Here is a 22,404-nt window from a genome sequence, read left to right on the forward strand (position 1 = left end):
ATCATCTCTGACCGTGGAGTACAGTTCACTTCAAGATTCTGGAAGGGGTTTTGCTCTGCACTCAATATTAATGTCTGTCTCTCTTCTCCTTACCATCCCCAGACAAATTGTCAGACTGACTGTACCAACCAGACGCTGGAACAATATCTAAGATGCTATGTCAGCCATCTCCAGGATGATTGGTTGGAGTTGTTGCCGTTAGCCGAATTTTCATATAATACTCAGAGCGCCTCCACTAAATTTACACCTTTCTTTGCCAATCTGGGTTATCATCCGTGTATTTTACCTAGGTCTCCAATCAATTATCCGGTTCCGGCAGTGGAGGAAAGGCTGACTGCGATGAGACAAAATCTGGAGGTTCTGAAGGAATCCCTGACCACAGCTCAAGAACGTTATAAGAGATCGGCTGATAGATTCCGTAAACCTGCACCCATGTTCAAGGTAGGAGATTCCGTGTGGTTAGCAACTAAGAATCTGAAGTTAAACGTTCCTTCACAGAAACTTGGACAGAAATTCATTGGCCCTTTCAAGATCAACGGTATTGTGAGCTCTGTGGCCTGCCGGCTGAAGCTGCCTAGGACAATGAAGGTACACCCAGTTTTTCATATATCTTTACTAAAGCCTATGTCTCCTAATACCTTCCAGGGATGTGTTGTGCCACCTCCGTAGCCTGTGGTGATTGATGGGCAAGAACAATTTGTGGTGGAGGAAATTATTGATTCCAGGATTCGCAGAAATCGGCTCCAATATCTGATAAGATGGCAGGGATATCCCCCTGAGGAAGACTCTTGGGAACCTGTGGAAAACATCAATGCCCAACAGAAGATTTCTCGTTTTCATCAGAGATTCCCTGAGAAACCAGGTCGAGGATCGTCCTGAGGCCGCTTCTAAGGAGGGAGTAATGTCAGGACTCTGAACATTTTTTACCTTTTGTGCATTACTGCCCTCTTCCAAGATAGCGTCTTTGGTCTCATGTGCACTGTGTCTCCTGCTATGAAACTCCACCCCAGCCTGTGCTAGAGTATTCTGCCTTGCATCCAGCTCCTGACCTCTGATTACTCCCTCCCTGGCTATACACCTGCTCCTGTGAACCTGTGTGGTGATCCTGCTACTCTGCTCTGAGTTCCTGCTGCATACACAAGTTTCCAGTAATCCTCTTTCATCTGCTGCTCGTGTTTACTTCATCTGCATTTGCTGGACATGTAAGCTGCTGCTTTGCTATAACCTGAGACTATTAACCAGGCCTCCCTGGTTGAGCTGAGATATGATTTGAACTGCCTATAAGCATATCTATCTGTGTCTGGACTAAGACAAGGATTTATTCGTGTCAAGTATCCTCAAGAATAACTGTGCTTCATAGACTTTCTGCTTGATTGCATTTTTCTCTGAAGACTGCTAAGCTGCGTTTATTATTTGCACCAAGTGTTGTGGACTTGAGTTTCTCTGTGCACCTGTTTGAATCACCGTGTGATAATATAGACTTTACCACTTATAAAACTGTGTCCTGTAGTTGTCTTGTTCCACGCAAAGAGTCTCCTGAGTTATCATCTATAATTATTACAACTTGTTGGATTATGGCTGATAGGGGGTATCACATTTACAAAATACAAACGGTCAGTCACCAAATAATGCCACTCAAGTGTACCAATAATCCAGTATACCAAGATTAATATAATCAAAAATACCAACATATAAGGGACAAATAATAGTATCACATACTATGATCACATGATATGATCACATGTTATGTATACCCATTTTCACATGTAAAGCGCCATGGAATAAATGGCACTATAATAATAATGCTACCACATAGTGACTAAAAAGTACCACCATACAGATCCTTAACCCCTTCGTGACCTGAGCTTTTTTTCGATTTTGCGTTTTCGTTTTTCGCTCCCAGAGCCATAACTTTTTAATTTTTCCGTCAATATGGCTGTGTGAGGGCTTGTTTCTTGCGGGACGAGTTATACTTTTGAATGACATCATTGGTTTCCACATGGCGTGTACTCGAAAACGGGAAAAACACAGTAGGTGATTACCACATATTTTGTTCTTGATTTCTTTTAGTGTTTCTTAAAGCCAGAAAGTTGCCATTTGAAATGACTTTAGTTTTGTGCCATGTTTGTGATCTGCTTTTTTTCTACAAAATTAAACAACTGAATTAACATCCTCCAAGGCCGGTGAGTCCATAATTTTTGCCAGGGGTTGTAGTATCATGCTAGAAAAAAGCCAAGTCATCTCTTTAGCATCTTGTGGCATGTAGTGGTATACAGAAACATGGAGAGGCAATGCAGGCCCATGGACATTTCTCTGGCATCCTGAATTATCTCACTGTTCTAGTAACATATGAACATTGCTTAGTGACTTAGAGTGACATGAGTGTCATCTGATTGATTATGAGTTCACACCTTTCACCATCCTTCACCTGTTGTTTAAGACATTGTGCTTTCCTACAGTGATGATATTTTTATTGTGAGTGTTGTAAGGATACATGCACTAGTATATACTGTAAATGGACAGCAGCTTGGTACTACTGTGACAGCTGTCTCCAAGTACATGCACATCAAGTTCTGTGTAGCAACATGCATTAAAGGGGTGGGCCAATTCCTATCTTTATGGTGAATCTGTCACCACAGTTGACCTATCTAAACTATTACTATGTGCATACAGGTTATAGAATACTGATAACAGTCCTCCCTCATATCAGATGTCTTGTTGCTGAGAAATCATCTTTTAACACTTTATAGAAATGACCTCTTCCAGGCTTTGGGGCGGTTGGTGCCTGGAGATAACTCTGCCCCCAGAGCTTATTTTACATGAATGGGGAGTTACCAGTGTGAGACAAGAAACTAACACAGAAGAGGACTGAACTTTGTCGTCTTACAAACACATTTTTTGCAGCGCTCTCAGCTCTGTCAGGTATAATCACACAGCTCTGCAGTGAGATCAGGAGAACAGAGAGCAGCCATCACACATTACACTGGTAACCATTACACATCACACTAGTTACTCACCCTTATATTTAACCCTTTAGTGACCACCAATATGTCTTTTTACTGACCTACAATATGATAGACAAGCATCCCCATTCAGGTGACAATCCAGCAACTGTCGGCAGTACACTATAGCTGACAACTTGCTGCATAATCCACCGACTGTGGTTGTTTAACCCCGTAAATGCTGCTGTCAATAGTGACTACGGCATCTAGATGGTTAACAGAGTGTGGGAGCTTTCTCATTAACCCCATCGGCACCCTAAGATGTTGATTGTGTGGTCCTGATATTTGCCATGGCAGTTCATGGCCAAATAATGGCCTTAGAGTCTGCCGGCTATAAGCGGCCTGTTTAAAAGTTATCAAAATTTAGATGGTAAAAATAAACTTTTTCATTCCTGTCATGCAACTTTGCATTAATTCCTGAAAGGCACCTGAAGGGTTAATAAACTACCTGAAAGCAATTTTGAATATGTTGAGGGGTGCGGTTTTTAACATGGAATCACTTTTGAGGGTTTCAAATATATAGGACCCACAAAGTCACTTCGAAATTGAACAGGTCTCCAAAAAAATAAGTTTTGTAAATTTCCTTTAAAAAAAAATAAAAAATTACTGCTACTTTTTTAAACCTAAAATTCTAACAAAATAAAACATTTTACAAATGGGGCGCATGCTCGGACCTTGACGGAGTCAGTCATTCTCTGCTGAGCTCCGCAGCCCGACCTGCCGATATCACCCCACAGAATACCGGAATCACAGCAAACTCACCCTGAGCGGACCGTCCCTGCCTCCGGGACCCGTGCGGACTGACATGCCGAAGAAAGGAAGCGCGAGTCAGCCGGTAAGCCGCACAATAGCCGACCTCCTCGTGAGCGGCGGAGCTGGAAAGATGGCCGCCGCAACTTCTTCCCCATCGGTCTCTTCCACACCACTTGATAACGAGGCAGGCCCTGACGAACTAGCCGCGGCTGAGGGTGCTGTTATCCCCACAGCAGCGCTAGTCAAAACACTTCAGGAGACTTTCCGAGCTGAGCTCACCTCAGCCATGCATAATATTACCACTCAGTTGCAAGATATAGTCCAACGCACCTCCAACCTGGAGGAAAAAATGGATGCCACAGCAGAGGCACTAGAGGAGGATCAAGAGACTATTAAGCAGCACAAAGAACGTATTGCAGATCTTGAATTGAAATGTGAAGACTATGAGATTAGATCTCGCAGAAGTAATATACGTATCCGTGGTCTCCCTGAAACCATACTGGCACTTAAAGACACGGCTACAGCACTATTTAAGGCATTACTGCCAGATATAGACCCATCTTTGCTGCACATCACAAGGATACACAGGGCCCTGGGCAGACCGCGCTCCGCAGATTACCCTAGGGATGTAGTCTTCAAAATGCATCACGATGAATCCAGAGACCTTATCCTAGCTGCCACCAGAGAACTAGCCTCCCTGCCGGGTTTACCAAATTCAGTTCGTCTGTATGCAGATATTTCTCCAGCTACACTGGTTGGGAGACGGGCCCTCAAACCAGTCACCGCTGTGCTTCAAGCAGTACAAGTAAAGTACAGATGGGGTTTTCCCTTTGCACTCTCATTTTCATATGGCAATGAGTTTTTTGTTTGCCGATCATTGGAAGACGGCAAGAAAACTCTTGAACACGCTGGAATTCCAATACTGGAAGCCATACCACAGCAACCACAGCCGAAACCACATCCAACTAAAGACTGAAAGTCTGCTCCTAGAACCAGGAGCCGGAACACACGGGTCACTTGAATAATTTTTATGTAATCTGCAACTTGAATTTATCTGGATTTGATGACATCAGTATTAATATGTTTTTCAAATGGTTCTTGCAAAAAATAAGGTTCATAATCTTACCATTGGGTCTTAAGTTATCAGACCCAAGTGGTGGTGGAATGTCTTTAATATTTATATCTGCTATAGATTCCGAGTAAAATACCATATGCCCTAACTTATTCCTCCCTTCTCTCTTCTTCTCTTCCCACCAAGCCTCTCCCGTTAATATGGAGCCCCAAATCACCATACAACTTGGGTTTTTAACCCAATTGATCTTTTATTGTTTGTTCTATGTCTTTGTCCCCTCCTGTTATGTCTCTTCCCTACTGTATCTCCACAGAAATGTTTATAGCTAGCGTTAATACCAGTCCTGGTCTTTTGAGGAAGAGATTGCGTTGGAACCCCAAGACCTTTCGTCGTTTAGCAGTAATTGGTTATATTACCATGTGTAGAGTCATTTCCCTCAATGTGCGAGGGTTTAACTCTCCTTTGAAACGTAGAAAGGCTTTTATAGACTACCATAAACAAAAACCCGACATTATATGTCTACAAGAAACTCACTTCTCTAGGTCTTCAAGCCCTAAATATTTGATTCCCATTTCACGCGTTTCTTTTTAGCATCTTGGGAACGTAAAACTAGGGGTGTAGCCATATTTCTTAAAAATAGTCTTCCACTCCAGATAGGCAACACATACTCGGATCCTGAGGGCAGGTTTATAATTATACAAGGCACCTTACAAGGTCAAAATATTTGCATAGTGAATAGATACCTGCCCGCTAATACCCAAATTTTGGTTTTTAACCCCCTTCTGACATTAGACGTACTATCCCGTCGAGGTGGGGTGGGCCCGTATGACCACCCACGGGATAGTACGTCATATGCGATCAGCCGCGCTCACGGGGGGAGCGCGGCCGATCGCGGCCGGGTGTCAGCTGACTATCGCAGCTGACATCCGGCACTATGTGCCAGGAGCGGTCACGGACCGCCCCCGGCACATTAACCCCTGGCGGTATAGGGAAGCATCGCGCAGGGAAGGGGCTCCCTGCGTGCTTCCCTGAGACCCCCTGAGCAACGCGATGTGATCGCGTTGCTCCGAGGGTCTCTTACCTCCTCCTCCCTGCAGCAGGCCCGGATCCAAAATGGCCACGGGGCTGCATCCGGGTCCTGCAGGGAGGTGGCTTCAAAGCCTCCAGGAGTGCACGTCAGATCGCTGATCTGACACAGTGCACAGCAAAGTGTCAGATCAGCGATCTTACACTATAACATGATGCCCACCTCTACTGGGGCAATGTTATAGTGTAAAAAAAAATATTCACATGTGTAAAAAAAAAAAAATTCCCCCCCCCCCCCCCCCCCCCAAAAAAAAAATATAGTTCCTATAAATACATTTCTTTGTCTAAATAAAAAAAAAACAATAAAAGTACACATATTTAGTATCGCCGCATCCGTAACGACCTGACCTATAAAACTGTCCCACTAGTTAACCCCTTCAGTGAACACCGTAAAAAAAAAAAAACGAGGCAAAAAACAACGCTTTATTATCATACCACCAAACAGAAAGTGGAATAACACGCGATCAAAAAGACGGATATAAATAACCATGGTACCGCTGAAAACGTCATCTTGTCCCGCAAAAAACGAGCCGCCATACAGCGTCATCAAAGAAAAAATAAAAAAGTTATAGTCCTCAGAATAAAGCGATGCAAAAATAATTTTTTTTAATATAAAATAGTTTTTATCGTATAAAAGCGCCAAAACATAAAAAAATGATATAAATGAGGTATCGCTGTAATTGTACTGACCCGAAGAATAAAACTGCTTTATCCATTTTACCAAACGCGGAACGGTATAAACGCCTCCCCCAAAAGAAAAAAGTTAAATGTTCATTTTTATTTAAACATTCCAAAAATTCCTGTGAAACACCTGAAGGGTTAATAAACTTCTTGAATGTGGTTTTGAGCACCTTGAGGGGTGCAGTTTTTAAAATGGTGTCACACTTGGTTATATTCTATCATATAGACCCCTCAAAATGACTTCAAATGAGATGTGGTCCCTAAAAAAAAATGGTGTTGTAAAAATGAGAAATTGCTGGTCAACTTTTAACCCTTATAACTCCCTAACATAAAAACATTTTGGTTCCAAAATTGTGCTGATGTAGACATGTGGGAAATGTTACTTATTAAGTATTTTGTGTGACATCTCTGTGATTTAATTGCATAAAAATTCAAAGTTGGAAAATTGCGAAATTTTCAAAATTTTCGCCAAATTTCCGTTTTTTTTCACAAATAAACGGAGGTAATATCAAATAAATTTTACCACTATCAAGAAGTACAATATGTCACGAGAAAACAATGTCAGAATCACCGGGATCCGTTGAAGCTTTCCAGAGTTATAACCTCATAAAGGGACAGTGGTCAGAATTGTAAAAATTGGCCTGGTCGTTAACGTGCAAACCACCCTTGGGGGTAAAGGGGTTAAATTAATTCTGTCTAAAATATCCTCAATCCCATACCATCATTTGATATGGTGTGGAGATTTTAACTTCACCCTAAATCCACACTTAGACAGCAGTGCTTTAAAACGGTCAGATATTACCAAGGCTGATAGAAAAAAAATCCTTCGCTTGATGAACGAAAATAGACTGGTAGACATGTGGAGGGAGACTAATGAGTCGGCAAGAGGCTACACATGCTTTTCCTCAGTACACAAGTCATACTGAAGAATTGATCTACATTTAACCACAGCAAACTCGCTTCCAGCTGTCTTATTCTCACGCCACATCCCATCTTCATGGTCCGACCATGACGCAGTTCTTTCTGTGTTTAAATTCAACATAACAACATCACAACTGTTTCGCTGGCGACTAAATGAATCCCTCATTATGGACCCTATGGTCACTGCTCAAATTAATGAGGAGTTAAAATTCTATTTCCAATCTAATGTTAATGAAGATTCGTCCCCAGGAAACGTGTGACTAGCCCATAAATAATACATTACTGGTACTTTCCTTAAACTAGCAGCGAATAAAAAGAAAAATAGATCAGAACTCCAAAATAAACTAAAAAACAAGCTGTTGAAACTTGAACTTAATTAAACAGATACATGATACCAAATTACAATTAAATGCCACCCTCACCAACAGAACGGAAAGGGCCTTAGCCTGGACCAGGGCCACCTTTTATAGGCAGGCAAATAAGCCAAGTAGAATGCTGGCACGACAATTAAGGATGAAGGAACTATTAAACAATATCCCATCAATTAAAGATGCTAAAGGTCGCGTCTCAGCACATCCTGAAATTATTTATAAGGAATTCCATGACTACTATCAAAAGCTTTACTCCTCTCCACAATCTCCCCCTCCACACCTCCTACAATCCTTTTTACAAAACCTACCGCTTCCCAAGATCAATGAACCCACATCCCAACAACTTCAAACAGAAATATCTGAGGAGGAAATAAAATCAATAATCAAAAATTTGAAGACTGGTAAGGCGCCCGGACCTGATGGCCTCACGGCTCTTTATTATAAAAAATGTAATGAATCACTCACGCCCCACATAAAAAATTTCTGCAATGCCCTTTTAAATGGATCTCAGATGCCCCCCGAATTCTATACTGCGCACGTGACTGTGATCCCCAAGCCGAAAAGAGATCATTTATTAACTAAAAATTACAGGCCCATTTCACTTCTAAACGTTGATCTTAAAATATTCACATCAATTATCACCGACAGAATTAACAAGATACTCCCCTCACTAATACAAAGAGACCAGGTAGGTTTCATTCCTATGAGGCAAGGGCCGGACAACCTAAGAAGAAATCTAAACATTATTCATTCAGCACATAATTCACAAAAATCGACTATACTACTAGCACTAGATATCGAAAAAGCCTTCGACACAGTATCCTGGTCATACCTTTTTAAAGTCTTATCCAAATTCGGTATTCCCCACAAGCTACTTTCATGTCTTCATTTACTATATGACAATCTGACCGCATAACCTCAAGCTCCCCTCAACACAACCTCTCCCAATAAACATACAGAGAGGAACCAGGCAGGGATGCCCTTTATCACCAGCATTATTTGCCTTGGCTATGGAACCTTTAGCTGAAGCTGTAAGGAATAATCCCAACATATTAGGCCCCGTCGACCTCGGAAACCAGTATAAAGTTAGTCTTTTTGCGGATGACCTTCTCCTGACCATTACCAGTCCGCACACTACTCTTCCCAATCTGTTTTCGTTACTCCACGATTTTGAATTAATTTCAGGCCTTAAAATCAATGTTGAAAAGTCAGAAGCTTTATTCATAAATAATCCTGAAGAGGTACAATTGGGCCTGATCTCTCGGTTTGGGTTCACAAAAAAGAACACTTTTTGATTTATTTAGGAATAAATATCACGACCAATAAATCAACTCTATATAAATGGAACTATATCCCATTTATTCAGAACTTTCGGAAAGATGTGACCAGATGGTCTTCAATGGCACTGTCTTGGTTAGGGAGATTAAACGCCATAAAGATGGTATCCCTTCCACGATTCTTATACTTATTTCGTTCCCTTCCTATCCCGATATCCTCTAAAGTTTTTCGCGATATACATACCATAATTTCAAAGTTCATATGGCAGGGAAAGAAACCGAGAATTAAGCAGAAAACAATGTTTATACATAGAAAAATAGGAGGATTATCCTTACCTAACTTTATAGCCTACTTTAAATCGGCCCAAATTGCTCAGTTAACTAAAGTTTGCTCAACTAATAACAAACCTAGATGGGTTTATCTAGAATCACACCTATTAAAACCCTCATTATCTCATTAAACTCATTATCAGGCCTACTATGGACCATAGAGAAACTCCCACGAGACATTTCCATCAGAGCGCCTTTCGCCGCTCACTCATTAATCCTCTGGAGGAAAGAAAGATTTAAACATGGACTCCAGTCTAAATTCACCCCATTACAATACCTATTTAACAATCCAATGTTTTTGCCAGGTCTAGATCCCCGCCCTTACTCTTGGTGGATACTAAATGGTATAACTGCGATAAAACATCTATGTACCCCATTTAACATATTATTAATCATGCAAGAATTCACTCGGAAACATAACCCACCACTTAGAGAAGCCTTTCGTATGAATCAAATTTTCAATTTTGCCAAACAGAATCTATCGAACGGAACCCCCTTCTCTATATCAGGCTTTGAACAAAAATGTGTGAATGATCCCTTAGGTAGAGGGACAATTTCTTTAATATATTCTATAATTAATGCTTTACAGGGCGAGGACAAATTAAAGTGTATGAAGCAGTGGGAGGAAGACCTGGGACTTGAAATGTCACTAGATGAGTGGCGTCGATGTTGTGATAATGTATCAAGGGGCAGCCATCAGGTTTCTCTGGTGGAATCCATTAAAGTCCTTCATAGAACCTATCAGGTTCCTACAAAACTTCATGCCATCTATCCCCATATATCTGATGTATGTTTTAGAGGCTGTAACACCCCAGGCGACATGAAGCATATATGGTGGAGCTGCCCAGTAGTCTCCGCTCTTTGGCAAGAAATAAAACTTGCAGCTGAAAAAATGTTCAATAAAGTAATCCAACTTGACCCATCTGTTTTTTTATTAGGATCTAAGCATCCTGGATTTTCTAAGAACTCGCATAGACTGATGAGTTTACTGTGTAGGGCAACTAAAATACATATAGCTTCCAAGTGGAGAACCACATCACTCTCTGTATCCTCTGCTATACAAGCGTATTCAAGCAACTAGGAAAGACAATTGGAATGCATTCTTTCAAATATGGACCCCCTGGCTGGACCTGGACCCTAACGTTTGCCTGACTCAAGCTCTCACGCTATCGCCATGAGAACTATTTCCCATACAAGAGAAAGGCATGGACAGACGTCCCCATCGATCAGTTTGCTCTATAATCTCTGATAACCAATCTCTCCTTTCGCAGGCAATTCATAGGGGTTTTTTTCTACATGTTTCCACGCTCATAAAATTATAACTGTGATAAGTACAGGATTGGATGAACAATTAAGGAATCTTAATAGATATACACAATTTTTTTTTCTACTATTTCATTATATTATTATGCTGTGGAAAGGCAGTACCCCCCCACCTAGTGTTTGTTCCCCTTTATTACTGTCCTGTCTTTATATGTACAGATTTGGATCGTTTTACAATTTCTTCTTTGAATGTTTAAAGTGTGCTGACCTCCCCTGCGTGGGAAGGTTTTTCTTGATCTGTTAAATGTTAAAAAATCGAATAAAATTTATTGAAACAAAAAAAAAATAAAACATTTTACAAATGGTGCTGACATAAAGCAGACATGAGGGAAATGTCATTTATTAATGTTTTTGTGTGGTATGACTATCTGGATTAAAGAGATAATCATTCAAAGAATAATACAATATAAAACAATCTAAATATCAATAGGATATATTGAAGCATTCCAGAGTTATTACTACATAAAGTGACACGTCAGATTTATAAAAATTTGGCCTGGTCACTAAGGGGTTAAAATAAGCTCTGGAGGCAGAGATATCTTCCAGGCAGCATCCTCCCCAGAGCGTGGAAGAGGTCATTTATATAAAGTGATAAAAGATGATTTCATTAAAAAAAAACAAGGCATCTGATATGAGACACACATGGAGGACTGTTTTCAGCAGTTTATAACCTGTATGCCCATATTAATAGTTTAGATACATCAAATGTAGTGACAAATTCCCTTTAAGCCCGAACCACTTTTGTATTTACAGGTGCTTCTCATAAAATTAGAATATTGTCAAAAAGTTAATTTATTTCAGTTCTTCAATACAAAAAGTGAAACTCATATATTATATGGAGTCATTACAAACAGAGTGATCTATTTCAAGTGTTTATTTCTGTTAATGTTGATAATTATGGCTTTACAGCCAATGAAAACCCAAAAGTCATTATCTCAGTCAATTAGAATACTTTATAACATCAGCTTGAAAAATGATTTTAAAATCTGAAATGTTGGTCTACTGAAATGTATGTTCAGTAAATGCACTCAATACGGCGTGGCATAGAGGTGATCAGCCTGTGGCACTGCTGAGGTGTTATGGAAGCCCAGGTTGCTTTGATAACAGCCTTCAGCTCGTCTGCATTGTTGGGTCTGGTGTATCTCATCTTCATCTTGACAATACCCCGTAGATTATAGGATTAAGGTCAGGCGAGTTTGCTGGCCAATCAAGCACAGTGATACTGTTGTTTATAAACCAGGTATTGGTACTTTTGGCAGTGTGGACAGGTGCCAAGTCCTCCTGGAGAATTACATTTCCATCTCCAAAAAGCTTGACGGCAGAGGGAAGCATGAAGTGCTCTTAAAATTTTCTGGTAGATGGCTGTGCTGACTTTGGTCTTGATAAAACACAGTGGACCTAACACCAGCAGATGACATGGCTCCCCAAACCATCACTGATTGTGGAAACTTCACACTAGATCTCAAACAGCTTGGGTTGTGGGCCTCTCCACTCTTCCTTCAGACTCTGGGACCTTGATTTCCAAATGAAATGCAAAATTTACTTTAATCTGAAAACAACACCTTGGACCACTGAGCGGAAGTCCAGTTCTTTTTCCCCTTGGCCCAGGTAAGATGCTTCTGGCGTTGTCTATTAGTCATGAGTTGCCTGACACAAGGAATGTGACACTTTTAGCCCATGTCCTGGATACGTCTGTGTGTGGTGGCTCTTGAAGCAATGATTCCAGCAGCAGTCCACTCCTTGTGAATCTCCCCCAAATTTTTGAATGGCCTTTTCTTAATCCTTTCAAGGCTGCGGTTATCCTGGCTGCTTGTGCACCTTTTTCTACCACACTTTTTATTTTCACTCAACTTTCCATTAATATGCTTGGATACAGCACTCTGTGAACAGTCAGCTTTTTTAGCAATGATGTTTTGTGGCTTACCCTCCTTGTCAAGTCAGCAGTCTTCCTCATGATTGTGGAGCCTACTGAAACAGACTAAGGGACCTTTATAAACGCTTAGGAAGCCTTTGCAGGTATTTTTAGTTAATTATTCTGATTGAGATAATGACTTTTGGGTTTTCATTGGCTGTAAGCCATAATTATGAACATTAACAGAAATAAACACTTGAAATACATCACTCTGTTTGTAATGACTCTATATAATATAGGAATTTCACTTTTTGTATTGAAGAACTGAAATACATTTTTGATGAAATGCTAATTTAGTGAGAAGCACTTGTAGCTTTATTATTAAATTCCCTTCACTTCTCCCTGCCCTGCTATTTCCTACATGTGTTTTTTTTTAACTTTACTTCCTTTGACATTTCCTATGAGAGAAGTCTAGGGAATTTAGTAAGTGTAGGGAATTTAATTATGTAAGTATATATAAGGGTTTAAATATAGGTATTTATAAAGGGTATTGTAGGTATCGGATCACCCTTTAAATGTGGGACATCCTGTCAAAACTTTTTTTTTCATTCACTGTTTACACGTAGGATCCTCCACGAGATAATGGTCCCTTTCCCGACTGACCCAACATCTGTGGACAAGGAAAGAAATATGATGTCTGAAAAGATATTAAAACTTACACTCGAAATCATCCATTTGGTTTCTGGCGAGGTAAAGAATTTTGGAAATTGTCATAAGACATCACTCATATCTGTACCGATGCTGTTTTCTATGCTAATAATATTAATGACCTGTACTATTCATTTGAATGAGAGCTGATGAGCCATACTTTGAAGTCACCACTAAATAGTGTGCAGAGCTGAACTGTTCTGCTCTGTACACTGTTTAGATCTGCCAGATCTGCTGATCAATGGGGATGACAGATGATAGACCCAATTTAGTAAAACATTGAACAATCCCTGGGACATGACCAGGGAGGTGGGGGATTCTATGAATTGTCAGTGCATTATGATTACCTCTGTTACTAGTACCAATAGGTGGCTGAGGCATTCTGAATTTGTGCATTGTGGTGATGGTGCATTTCTCAATTATACAGGATTACACAATAGTGAGGAAGATATCTGATGAATATTTGGCAACCAAAAATCAGGCTCCTGTAACAAAATGTCGTAGCAGGAGTCCTATTCCAGTGCCTACACCCCGCTCTGTAATATTTGAGCGAAACAATGAGGCGAAGATCCTTGAACTCAGCAACAAAATCATTGAGCTGCTGACTGGAGAGGTGAGGAGCTCTGGGACATTATGCAGTAACATAAGCTATAGTGTTTTTGGATGGTGATGGATCATTATGTGTCAGGTTCCTATAAGGTGTCAGGATGTCACCGTCTATTTCTCTATGGAGGAGTGGAACTACATAGAAGGACACAAGGATCTGTACGAGGACATCATGGTTGACAATCATCACCCCCTCTCTTCAACATGTAAGAGGAGACTTTTGGTTACACGGGAGAGAGAAGATAGTGAAGTAGTCATCATCACATGTGAACAATGTTTTCAATAACGGTATGTCATGTCTTTTTGCTACAGATGAAACAAGTAAGGGAAATGCACCACAGAAATGTGTCAGTCCGTTCTATCCACAGGATTTTCCAGAAAATCAACAGGTACATAGAGCCTGGATCCCACCAAATGCTATATATACTTTTTTTATTATTTTATTGGTTTGCCTGTTTGGTTCAACTGTTTTCTGAATTGTGTGTTTGTTTTACCTTTTTAATCAGTGTAAATATCTGACTAATGCTAAAACCGAATCAATCGTAGAAGATGAAGGGCATGTATGGGGTGATCTGCTTTGTAAGGAGGAGGAAGATGCTGTAGATATTATTCCCGGTGAGTACTTGACAGCTATTAGAGTACGAGCGACTGTAAGGGGTTTCATCTTTTTTTCATAATACCATATCTGTTATTTCAACCAACCTTGTACACACCTTACACCCAGGTTGCAAGTTTTTTTCTATCTCTTTTTTATTTAAATATTGATCCAAAATGTGAATCATTTTAACCCCTTACGGGCTTGCCTATTCTGTGCTGTTAAGAAAAAGTAATTTTTTTTCTATTTTATAATTTTTGCATTTCAGAAACCTTAGTATTTAAATGTTTTGATTGATACAGCTATATGAGGGCTTGTTTGTTTGAGACATGTTATTGATTTGCAAGTGATGAAAAATGGAACCAACACTTTCAAAACATCTTGATTTATTCAGTATAAAAAATGAGTGCCACAGGCAGAAATCCTTGCCGTGACACGACTTGTCATGCTGTCAGTGAGGTTATTAATGGTTGTCTGAGGAATGTACTGCCATGCTGAATGCACTTGGGCAAATCATCAAAATCCACTGCTGACAGCTCCTGTGTAATTACCCAACAATGACGTGCCAGATGTGCTTGATAGGAGACAAGTACAGAGACGCTGCAGGCCATAGCAGAATTTTTAGTACACACATGCTACTTACAGCACTGTAGTAAGAGCAACATGCGGCCTTGTGTTGCCCTATTGAAAAATGGATACTAGGACACTTCGCAGAGCAACATAATATATGTTTCACCTTATTTTCTGTAATTGACAGTTCTGCACATGCTTAATATTTCATGTATAAAAAAATGTCAACAATGTGTGTCTTGTTTATTAAATGTTGTTTGTTTGCTCATTAAGGCTATGTGCCCACGTTCAGGATTTTTAGCGTTTTTGTGTCGGTTTTCCACTGCAGAAATGCTTAAAAACCGCTTACATTAACCCCTTACTGACCTCGGACGTACTATACCGTCCGAGGTCAGCTCCCCTGCTTTGATGCAGGGCTCCGCGGTGAGCCCGCATCAAAGGCGGGACATGTCAGCTGTTTTGAACAGCTGACATGTGCCCGCAATAGGCGCGGGCAGAATTGCGATCTGCCCGCGCCTATTAACTAGTTAAATGCCGCTGTCAAACGCAGACAGCGGCATTTAACTTCCGCATCCGGCCGTGCGGCCGGATATGACGTCATCGCCGACCCCCGTCACATGATCGGGGGTCGGCGATGCTTCTGAATGGTAACCATAGAGGTCCTTGAGACCTCTATGGTTACTGATCGCCGGTGGCTGTGAGCGCCACCCTGTGGTCGGCGCTCACAGCACACCTGCAATTCTCCTACATAACAGCGATCTGATGATCGCTGTTATGTAGCAGAGCCGATCGGGCTGTGCCTGTTCTAGCCTCCCATGGAGGCTATAGAAGCATGGCAAAAGTGAAAAAAAAAAGTTTTTAAAAATGTGAAAAAAATAAAAAAACATAAAAGTTTAAATCACCCCCCTTTCGCCCCAATCAAAATAAATCAATAAAAAAAAATCAAACCTACACATATTTGGTATCGCCGCGTTCAGAATCGCCCGATCTATCAATAAAAAAAAAGCATTAACCTGATCGCTAAATGGCGTAATGAGAAAAAAAATCGAAACGCCAGAAATACGTTTTTTTGGTCGCCGCGACATTGCATTAAAATGCAATAACGGGCGATCAAAAGAACGTATCTGCACCAAAATGCTATAATTAAAAACGCCAGCTCGGCACGCAAAAAAATAAGCCGTCACCTGACCCCAGATCACGAAAAATGGAGATGCTACGAGTATCGGAAAATGGCGCAATTTTTTTTTTTTTTTGCAAAGTTTGGAATTTTTTTTCACCACTTAGGTAAAACATAACCTAGACATGTGAGGTGTCTATGAACTCGTACTGACCTGAAGAATCATAATGGCAGGTCAGTTTTAGCATTTAGTGAACCTAGCAAAATAGGCAAGCAAAAAACAAGTGTGGGATTGCACTTTTTTTGCAATTTCACTGCACTTGGAATTTTTTTTCCCGTTTTCTAGTACACGACATGGTAAAACCAATGATGTCGTTCAAAAGTACAACTCGTCCCGCAAAAAATAAGCCCTCACATGGCCAAATTGACGGAAAAATAAAAAAGTTATGGCTCTGTGAAGGAGGGGAGTGAAAAACGAAAACGGAAAAACGAAAAATCCCAAGGTCATGAAGGGGTTAAGTATCCCATTATTTTAATGCATTCCGCAATTTTTGTTCCCTTGCTGCATTTTTTTCCACAGCGGAAAAGCATTGCGGAAAAAAACACAGCATGTTCATTAATTTTGCGGAAAATTGGCGGTTTTGCCACTATAGAATTGTATGTGGACCTTTGTCAAAAAACGCTAAAAATCCATGATAAATACGTGACAAAAACGCGATAAAAACGGAAAAAAATGCAAGCGGATTTCCTTCGAAGGGAGTCCTGATTTTATCAGGAAAATTCTGCATACTATCCGGAATGTGGGCACATAGCCTAAAAGATACAAATAAAAACTTGGAAAAATGTATTCTTTTCACCCACAAAGCCATCCTCAGTATTGTACCTCCCTAAATCTCCTCACTCATTTTTGTCTTCCACTTTGCTTACGTACAGTGAAGTAGTGCCCGCTTATTGCACAAAACAGTAAGGTGAAAGAATAACCTCACATAATTTAATTTCATTTTCTTTTACACTTGGCGCTTCTTCTCCTACAGGACTGTACTCTCTGGCACACATCCAACCTACCACAATATGCAGTTTCTTACTATGTAATGTCTGATTCGACTCTACTGCATCCTCTTATTCTTATGCGTAGGTGCTTTATGAATATTATTACTATTATTAGAGGTATTCTACTTATTTATAGCATATTCATGGGCATCTCCATAAATGTCTGACTTGTATCTGTGAATATTTCATTACCATGTATGTGCTTTTCTTACAGATGTATCTTGTAAGAGGAACATGCCAGAAGGCAGCTCCAGTCTTCTTTATTCCAAACATTCTTCAGAAGAGATTAATAACGTGTGGGAGAATCAGGTATATCATCTGTGGAGTTTTTGTAAGAAACTCTAGTCCTTTAATATATTGTATTATTTAAACTAAGATGATAAGAGATCCATAAGCATTTTTCTGGCATGTCATATTCTCCTATCATGCTAGTTGTTTGTTTTACATTTTTAATCAGTGTAACGGCCTGCCTAACAGCAAAGATGATGCAGATGTAGAAGAACAAATGTATGTGTGGGATCATCAGTCTTGTACAGGGGATGAAGTTCCTATAGATGTTTGCCCAAGTAAGTAGCAACCATTAAACTATATACAAATATTGTGTTTATAGTAAAAGGAGGTCATACGTTTACATTAGTGTTGGATTTATGTTAAATTAAGAAAATATTATACAAACAAATTGTTATTTAAGTTATTGATTATAGTTGGGTAATTTTTTGAGTTGAGGATGGAGATGGAGAGGCTGGTTTGCTTGATTAATGAGAAAGTAGTTTTCTGTTAAGAGCTTGTGCTACATGGCACACTTTCTATAGATAATTTCCTAAACATGGTTTCAGGTACAGTAAAACTGCCCAGGTTCTAAAAGGAAAGAAGAAAGAACCTGACAAAGCTTCTGTAGTAAAAAATGAAAAAGTCTATCATATTACCAGAGGATAAAGGCACGGTTAAAGGGGAGCATACTTTGGAGAGATATCTACTCAGTGAAGCAGAACCCCAGAGAGGAGGCCGATGAAACCGTTGTCCACCAAATTCTTATTTGGTGGACAGCTATCACACTTGATTCCTCCATACGTGTCAACCCTGGGCTGAGCTTTCATGTATCCTGAATGGGGAGAAATGCTGTGCCAAACATGTCTGACAGCAGCCTATCATCCTTGAAACTTGAATGATTGGCCTTTAACATTTCACACAGAAACAATGGATGGTTGGCCAGTTCTGATGACTTTCAAGTAATGTGTACAGTATCAATTAGGGTTAAGGCAATAGATGGTGTCTAAAGGTAAATGTCATAGATTGGAGGAACTGGCGTTCACTTGAGTTTGTTCTTAGTTTGGTCATTACATTTGGAAGGCAAATTTGTAGGTGAGTGATCATGTGCTTGCAAGCTAAGCTGTTGTGCTCCTTTTTCAAATACTATACTTCTTGTTTTCTGGCCACCTACTATCTGACGTAAGAATAGAGATAATCTTGACAAGCTTGTATGGACACATTAGAAAAAAATGTAATCTATATTGGCGGCTCATAAAGTTGTAGTATACAAACTCATGATTCTCTTAGAATTTTGCCCATACTGTATTCTTTCTATCAGGGTCACACTAATGAAGCCCAATTAAACATGTTAAAAAATCTACTGCATTGTACAGTCTTAGAATATAATAAATCTTTATTTTTCTTAGCAGATGATTACAACTGCACCTGGGAGAGTCACCTTCTTATATCTCCCGATGGTAAAGTAGAAAAAAAACATATTACACAAGGCTCTTGTGTAGATCACATTGTTTCCAATATGCCCCCAGTCCTCTACAGCAAAGACCTATCAGTTGATCAATACAATCCAGAGTTTTCTTCTCCTGAGTTATTTCAGATTTCAAAGCCAAGTACAGACCATCAAGAGAGTAAAATATTCCCATGTTCTGAATGTGGGAAACAATTTAAAAAGAATTCTAATCTATCCATGCACAAGAGGATTCACAGTGATGAAAGGCCATTTTCATGCTCTGCTTGTGGGAAATGTTTCACCCAGAAGTCAGATCTTGTTACACACCAGAGAATTCACACTGGGGAGAAGCCATTCTCATGTCTGGAATGTCAAAAATGTTTTACCCAGAAATCGGCTCTACTTGAACACCAACGAATTCATACAGGGGAGAAACCATATTCATGCACTGAATGTGGAAAATGTTTTACCCAGAAATCGGTTCTTGTTAAACATCAAAGAACTCATACTGGAGAGAAGCCGTTTTTATGTTTTATTTGTGGGAAGAGTTTTACCCAGAAGTCAATCCTTGTTCAGCATCAGAGAACTCACACAGGAGATAAGCCATTTTCATGCTCGGAGTGTGGGAAATGTTTTAACAATAAGTCAGGTCTTAATACCCACAAGAGAACACACACAGGAGAGAAACCGTTTCCATGTTCTGAATGTGGGAAAAGTTTCAAAAAGAAATCTAACCTTAATAAACATGAGAGAATTCACAGAGATGAGAAGCCATTTTCATGCTCACATTGTGGGAAATGTTTCATAGAGAAATCACAACTTAATAAACACCTAAGAATTCATACGGGTGAGAAACCATTTTCTTGTTCAGAATGTGGGAAAAGTTTTAGACAGAAATCACATCTTATAAATCATTATAGGGTTCATATCTCTCTTAAAAATGCAACTTTTGCACAAATAATTACAGAATAAAAACAAACATTATTCTAATTCATTTAGTTTTGTTTGTTTTCCTGAATATGTGGGTCTTAATGGAAAAAATGTCACCTCCAGAAATGCTGTTTACTGGCAAATATACTGGGAATCTGCAGGTAAATAGCATTTAAATTACATGTGACTGTGGCTGCCAAGAGAAAATAAAGTTTTATTCTCCCTGCGGCCTCTAGCTTCCACTCATAGGGGCAGAGCATGGAGTGGTTACAGTCACTTCTCACTATAGAGTAGTTTGATACAAAGACCAAAAGAGATAAACTGGAATATAAATTGGTGTGTAGGCACATGTTCACACTGGCCACTAAACAGACAAAATTCAAGATAAAAATATAACAAGCAAATTCTGCAGCAAATAAATAACAATAGTGCTTGAAAATAATATAGAGTACATGGTTAACCCCTTCACTTTTTCGCTCCCCTCCTTCCCAGAACCATAACTTTTAATTTTTCCGTCAATATGGCCACGTGAGGGCTTATTTTTTGCGGGACGAGATGTACTTTTGAACGATACCATTGGTTTTACCATGCCGTGTAACAGAAAACGGGAAACAAATTCCAAGTGTGATGAAATTGCAAAAAAAGTGCAATCTCACACTTGTTTTTTGTTTGGCTTTTTTGCTAGGTTCACCAAATGCTAAAATTAACCTGCCATTATGATTCTCCAGGTCATTACGAGTTCATAGACACCTAACATGTCTAGGTTTTTTTTTATCTAAGTGGTTAAAAAAAATTACAAAGTTTGCTTAAAAAAAAAAAAAAAAAAAAAAAAAAAAATTGTGCGATTTTCCTACACCCGTAGCGTCTCCAATTTTCATAATCTGGGGTCGGGTGAGGGCTTATTTTTTGCGTGCTGAGCTGGCGTTTTTAATGATACCATTTTGGTGTAGATACATTCTTTTGATCGCCCGTTATTGCATTTTAATGCAATGTCACGGCGACCAAAAAAACGTAATTTTGGCGTTTTGATTTTTTTTCTCGCTACGCCATTTAGCGGTCAGGTTAATCCTTTGTTTTTATTGATAGATCGGGCGATTCTGAACACGGCGATACCAAATATGTGTAGGTTTAATTTTTTTCTAATTGTTTTATTTTGATTGGGGCGAAAGGGGGGTGATTTGAACTTTTATATATTTTTTATTTTTTTTATATTTTTAAACACTTTTTTTTTCTTAATTTTGGCATGCTTCAATAGCCTCCATAGGAGGCTAGAAGCATGCACTACACGATCGGCTCTGCTACATAGAGGTGAAATACAGATCACCTCTATGTAGCAGAAAGGCAGGTGTACTTTGAGCGCCGACCACAGGGTGGCGCTCAAAGCAATCGGCCATCAACAACCATAGAGGTCTCAAGGAGACCTCTGGTTGGTATGGCAATGCACCGCTGACCCCCGATCATGTGACGGGGTCAGCAGTGCGAGCACCCCCGGCCGCGCGGCCGGGAGCGCTAGTTAAATGCCGCTGTCAGCGCTTGACGGCGGCATTTAACTAGTTAATGGCCGCGGGCGGATCGCGATTCCGCTCGCGCTCATTGCGCGCACATGTCAGCTGTACAAAACAGCTGACATGTCGCGGCTTTAAGGTGGGCTCACCGCCGGAGCCCACCTTAAAGCAGGGGATCTGCCAGCTGACGTACTATTCCGTCAGCTGGCAGAAAGGGGTTAACATAATTTTGATTTAAAAAAAAAAACCGTAAAAGCCATCCCACCACGTCATAGTGACCTTATTCGGGACGGTCCTAACCTCTAGTATTAAAACCTTACGATTTGTCAAGTGATGTACATGTGAATGAGGGCTGAGAAGGACTGAGACCTGGCTAACGGACAGCCAGCTTTTTTTTTTGAGCTGGACATTACACTCATGTAGTTTGGAGTGGCTGGGTGTCCATCAGCTGAGTGTCAGTCCTTTTAATGTTTTTTGATCAACATTATATTAGCTAAGCACCCTATATTATTTTCATGCACTATTGCTATTTTATTATTTACTGCATGGTATTTTCTTATGTCTTTTATCTTGGGTTTTTACTTTGACAGCCTGCTCTGCACACACACTGCACACAAACCCCCTGCAGAGTTGGCTCTCAATGGTGTCTGGGAGTGATTACAGAGCTCTCACTATATAGTGAGCGGTGATTATAACAGCTCTCAGTATTGCCCCAGTGACTGGAAGTCAGCTGCTGCAGGGAGAATATAACTATATTGTTTCCTTTTAGCCTTTGCTCCAGTGAGCCTGCCAGACATGACTTAAACACAATTTCACCCAGCTCTGCCAAAATGGGGAAAGCTGGGGCGGAACAGGCTTGTTGCTGGGGGACATGATGCCACAGCTTGTCTAATTCACGACAAGCTGTGGCGTTCCTTATGCCAAAAATCTTACTCTAG

At 40.1% G+C, this 22,404-nt stretch overlaps 1 protein-coding gene across 4 annotated transcripts in view; it reads left to right on the top strand.

Moving 5' to 3' along the window:
• LOC143767158 (uncharacterized) overlaps positions 1 to 20,628 on the top strand; it is a 32,916-nt gene extending 12,288 nt beyond the window's left edge. For 2 of the 4 annotated variants that reach the window (XM_077255216.1, XM_077255215.1), the window contains exons 2-9: positions 13,295 to 13,418; positions 13,804 to 13,989; positions 14,065 to 14,188; positions 14,295 to 14,371; positions 14,489 to 14,597; positions 17,529 to 17,623; positions 17,772 to 17,880; positions 18,991 to 20,628. In XM_077255216.1, coding sequence (XP_077111331.1) covers positions 13,311 to 13,418; positions 13,804 to 13,989; positions 14,065 to 14,188; positions 14,295 to 14,371; positions 14,489 to 14,597; positions 17,529 to 17,623; positions 17,772 to 17,880; positions 18,991 to 20,003 — 1,821 coding nt within the window. In that variant the 5' untranslated portion in view covers positions 13,295 to 13,310 and the 3' untranslated portion in view covers positions 20,004 to 20,628. Of the gene's footprint in view, positions 1 to 13,294; positions 13,419 to 13,803; positions 13,990 to 14,064; positions 14,189 to 14,294; positions 14,372 to 14,488; positions 14,598 to 17,528; positions 17,624 to 17,771; positions 17,881 to 18,990 lie in introns of those variants that run through there. The other 2 variants (XM_077255217.1, XM_077255218.1) reach the window with 2 other exon arrangements.
• The last annotated feature ends 1,776 nt before the right edge of the window (positions 20,629 to 22,404 follow it).

Source organism: Ranitomeya variabilis, chromosome 4, assembly GCF_051348905.1.
Source record: "Ranitomeya variabilis isolate aRanVar5 chromosome 4, aRanVar5.hap1, whole genome shotgun sequence".
Lineage (NCBI taxonomy): Eukaryota > Metazoa > Chordata > Amphibia > Anura > Dendrobatidae > Ranitomeya > Ranitomeya variabilis.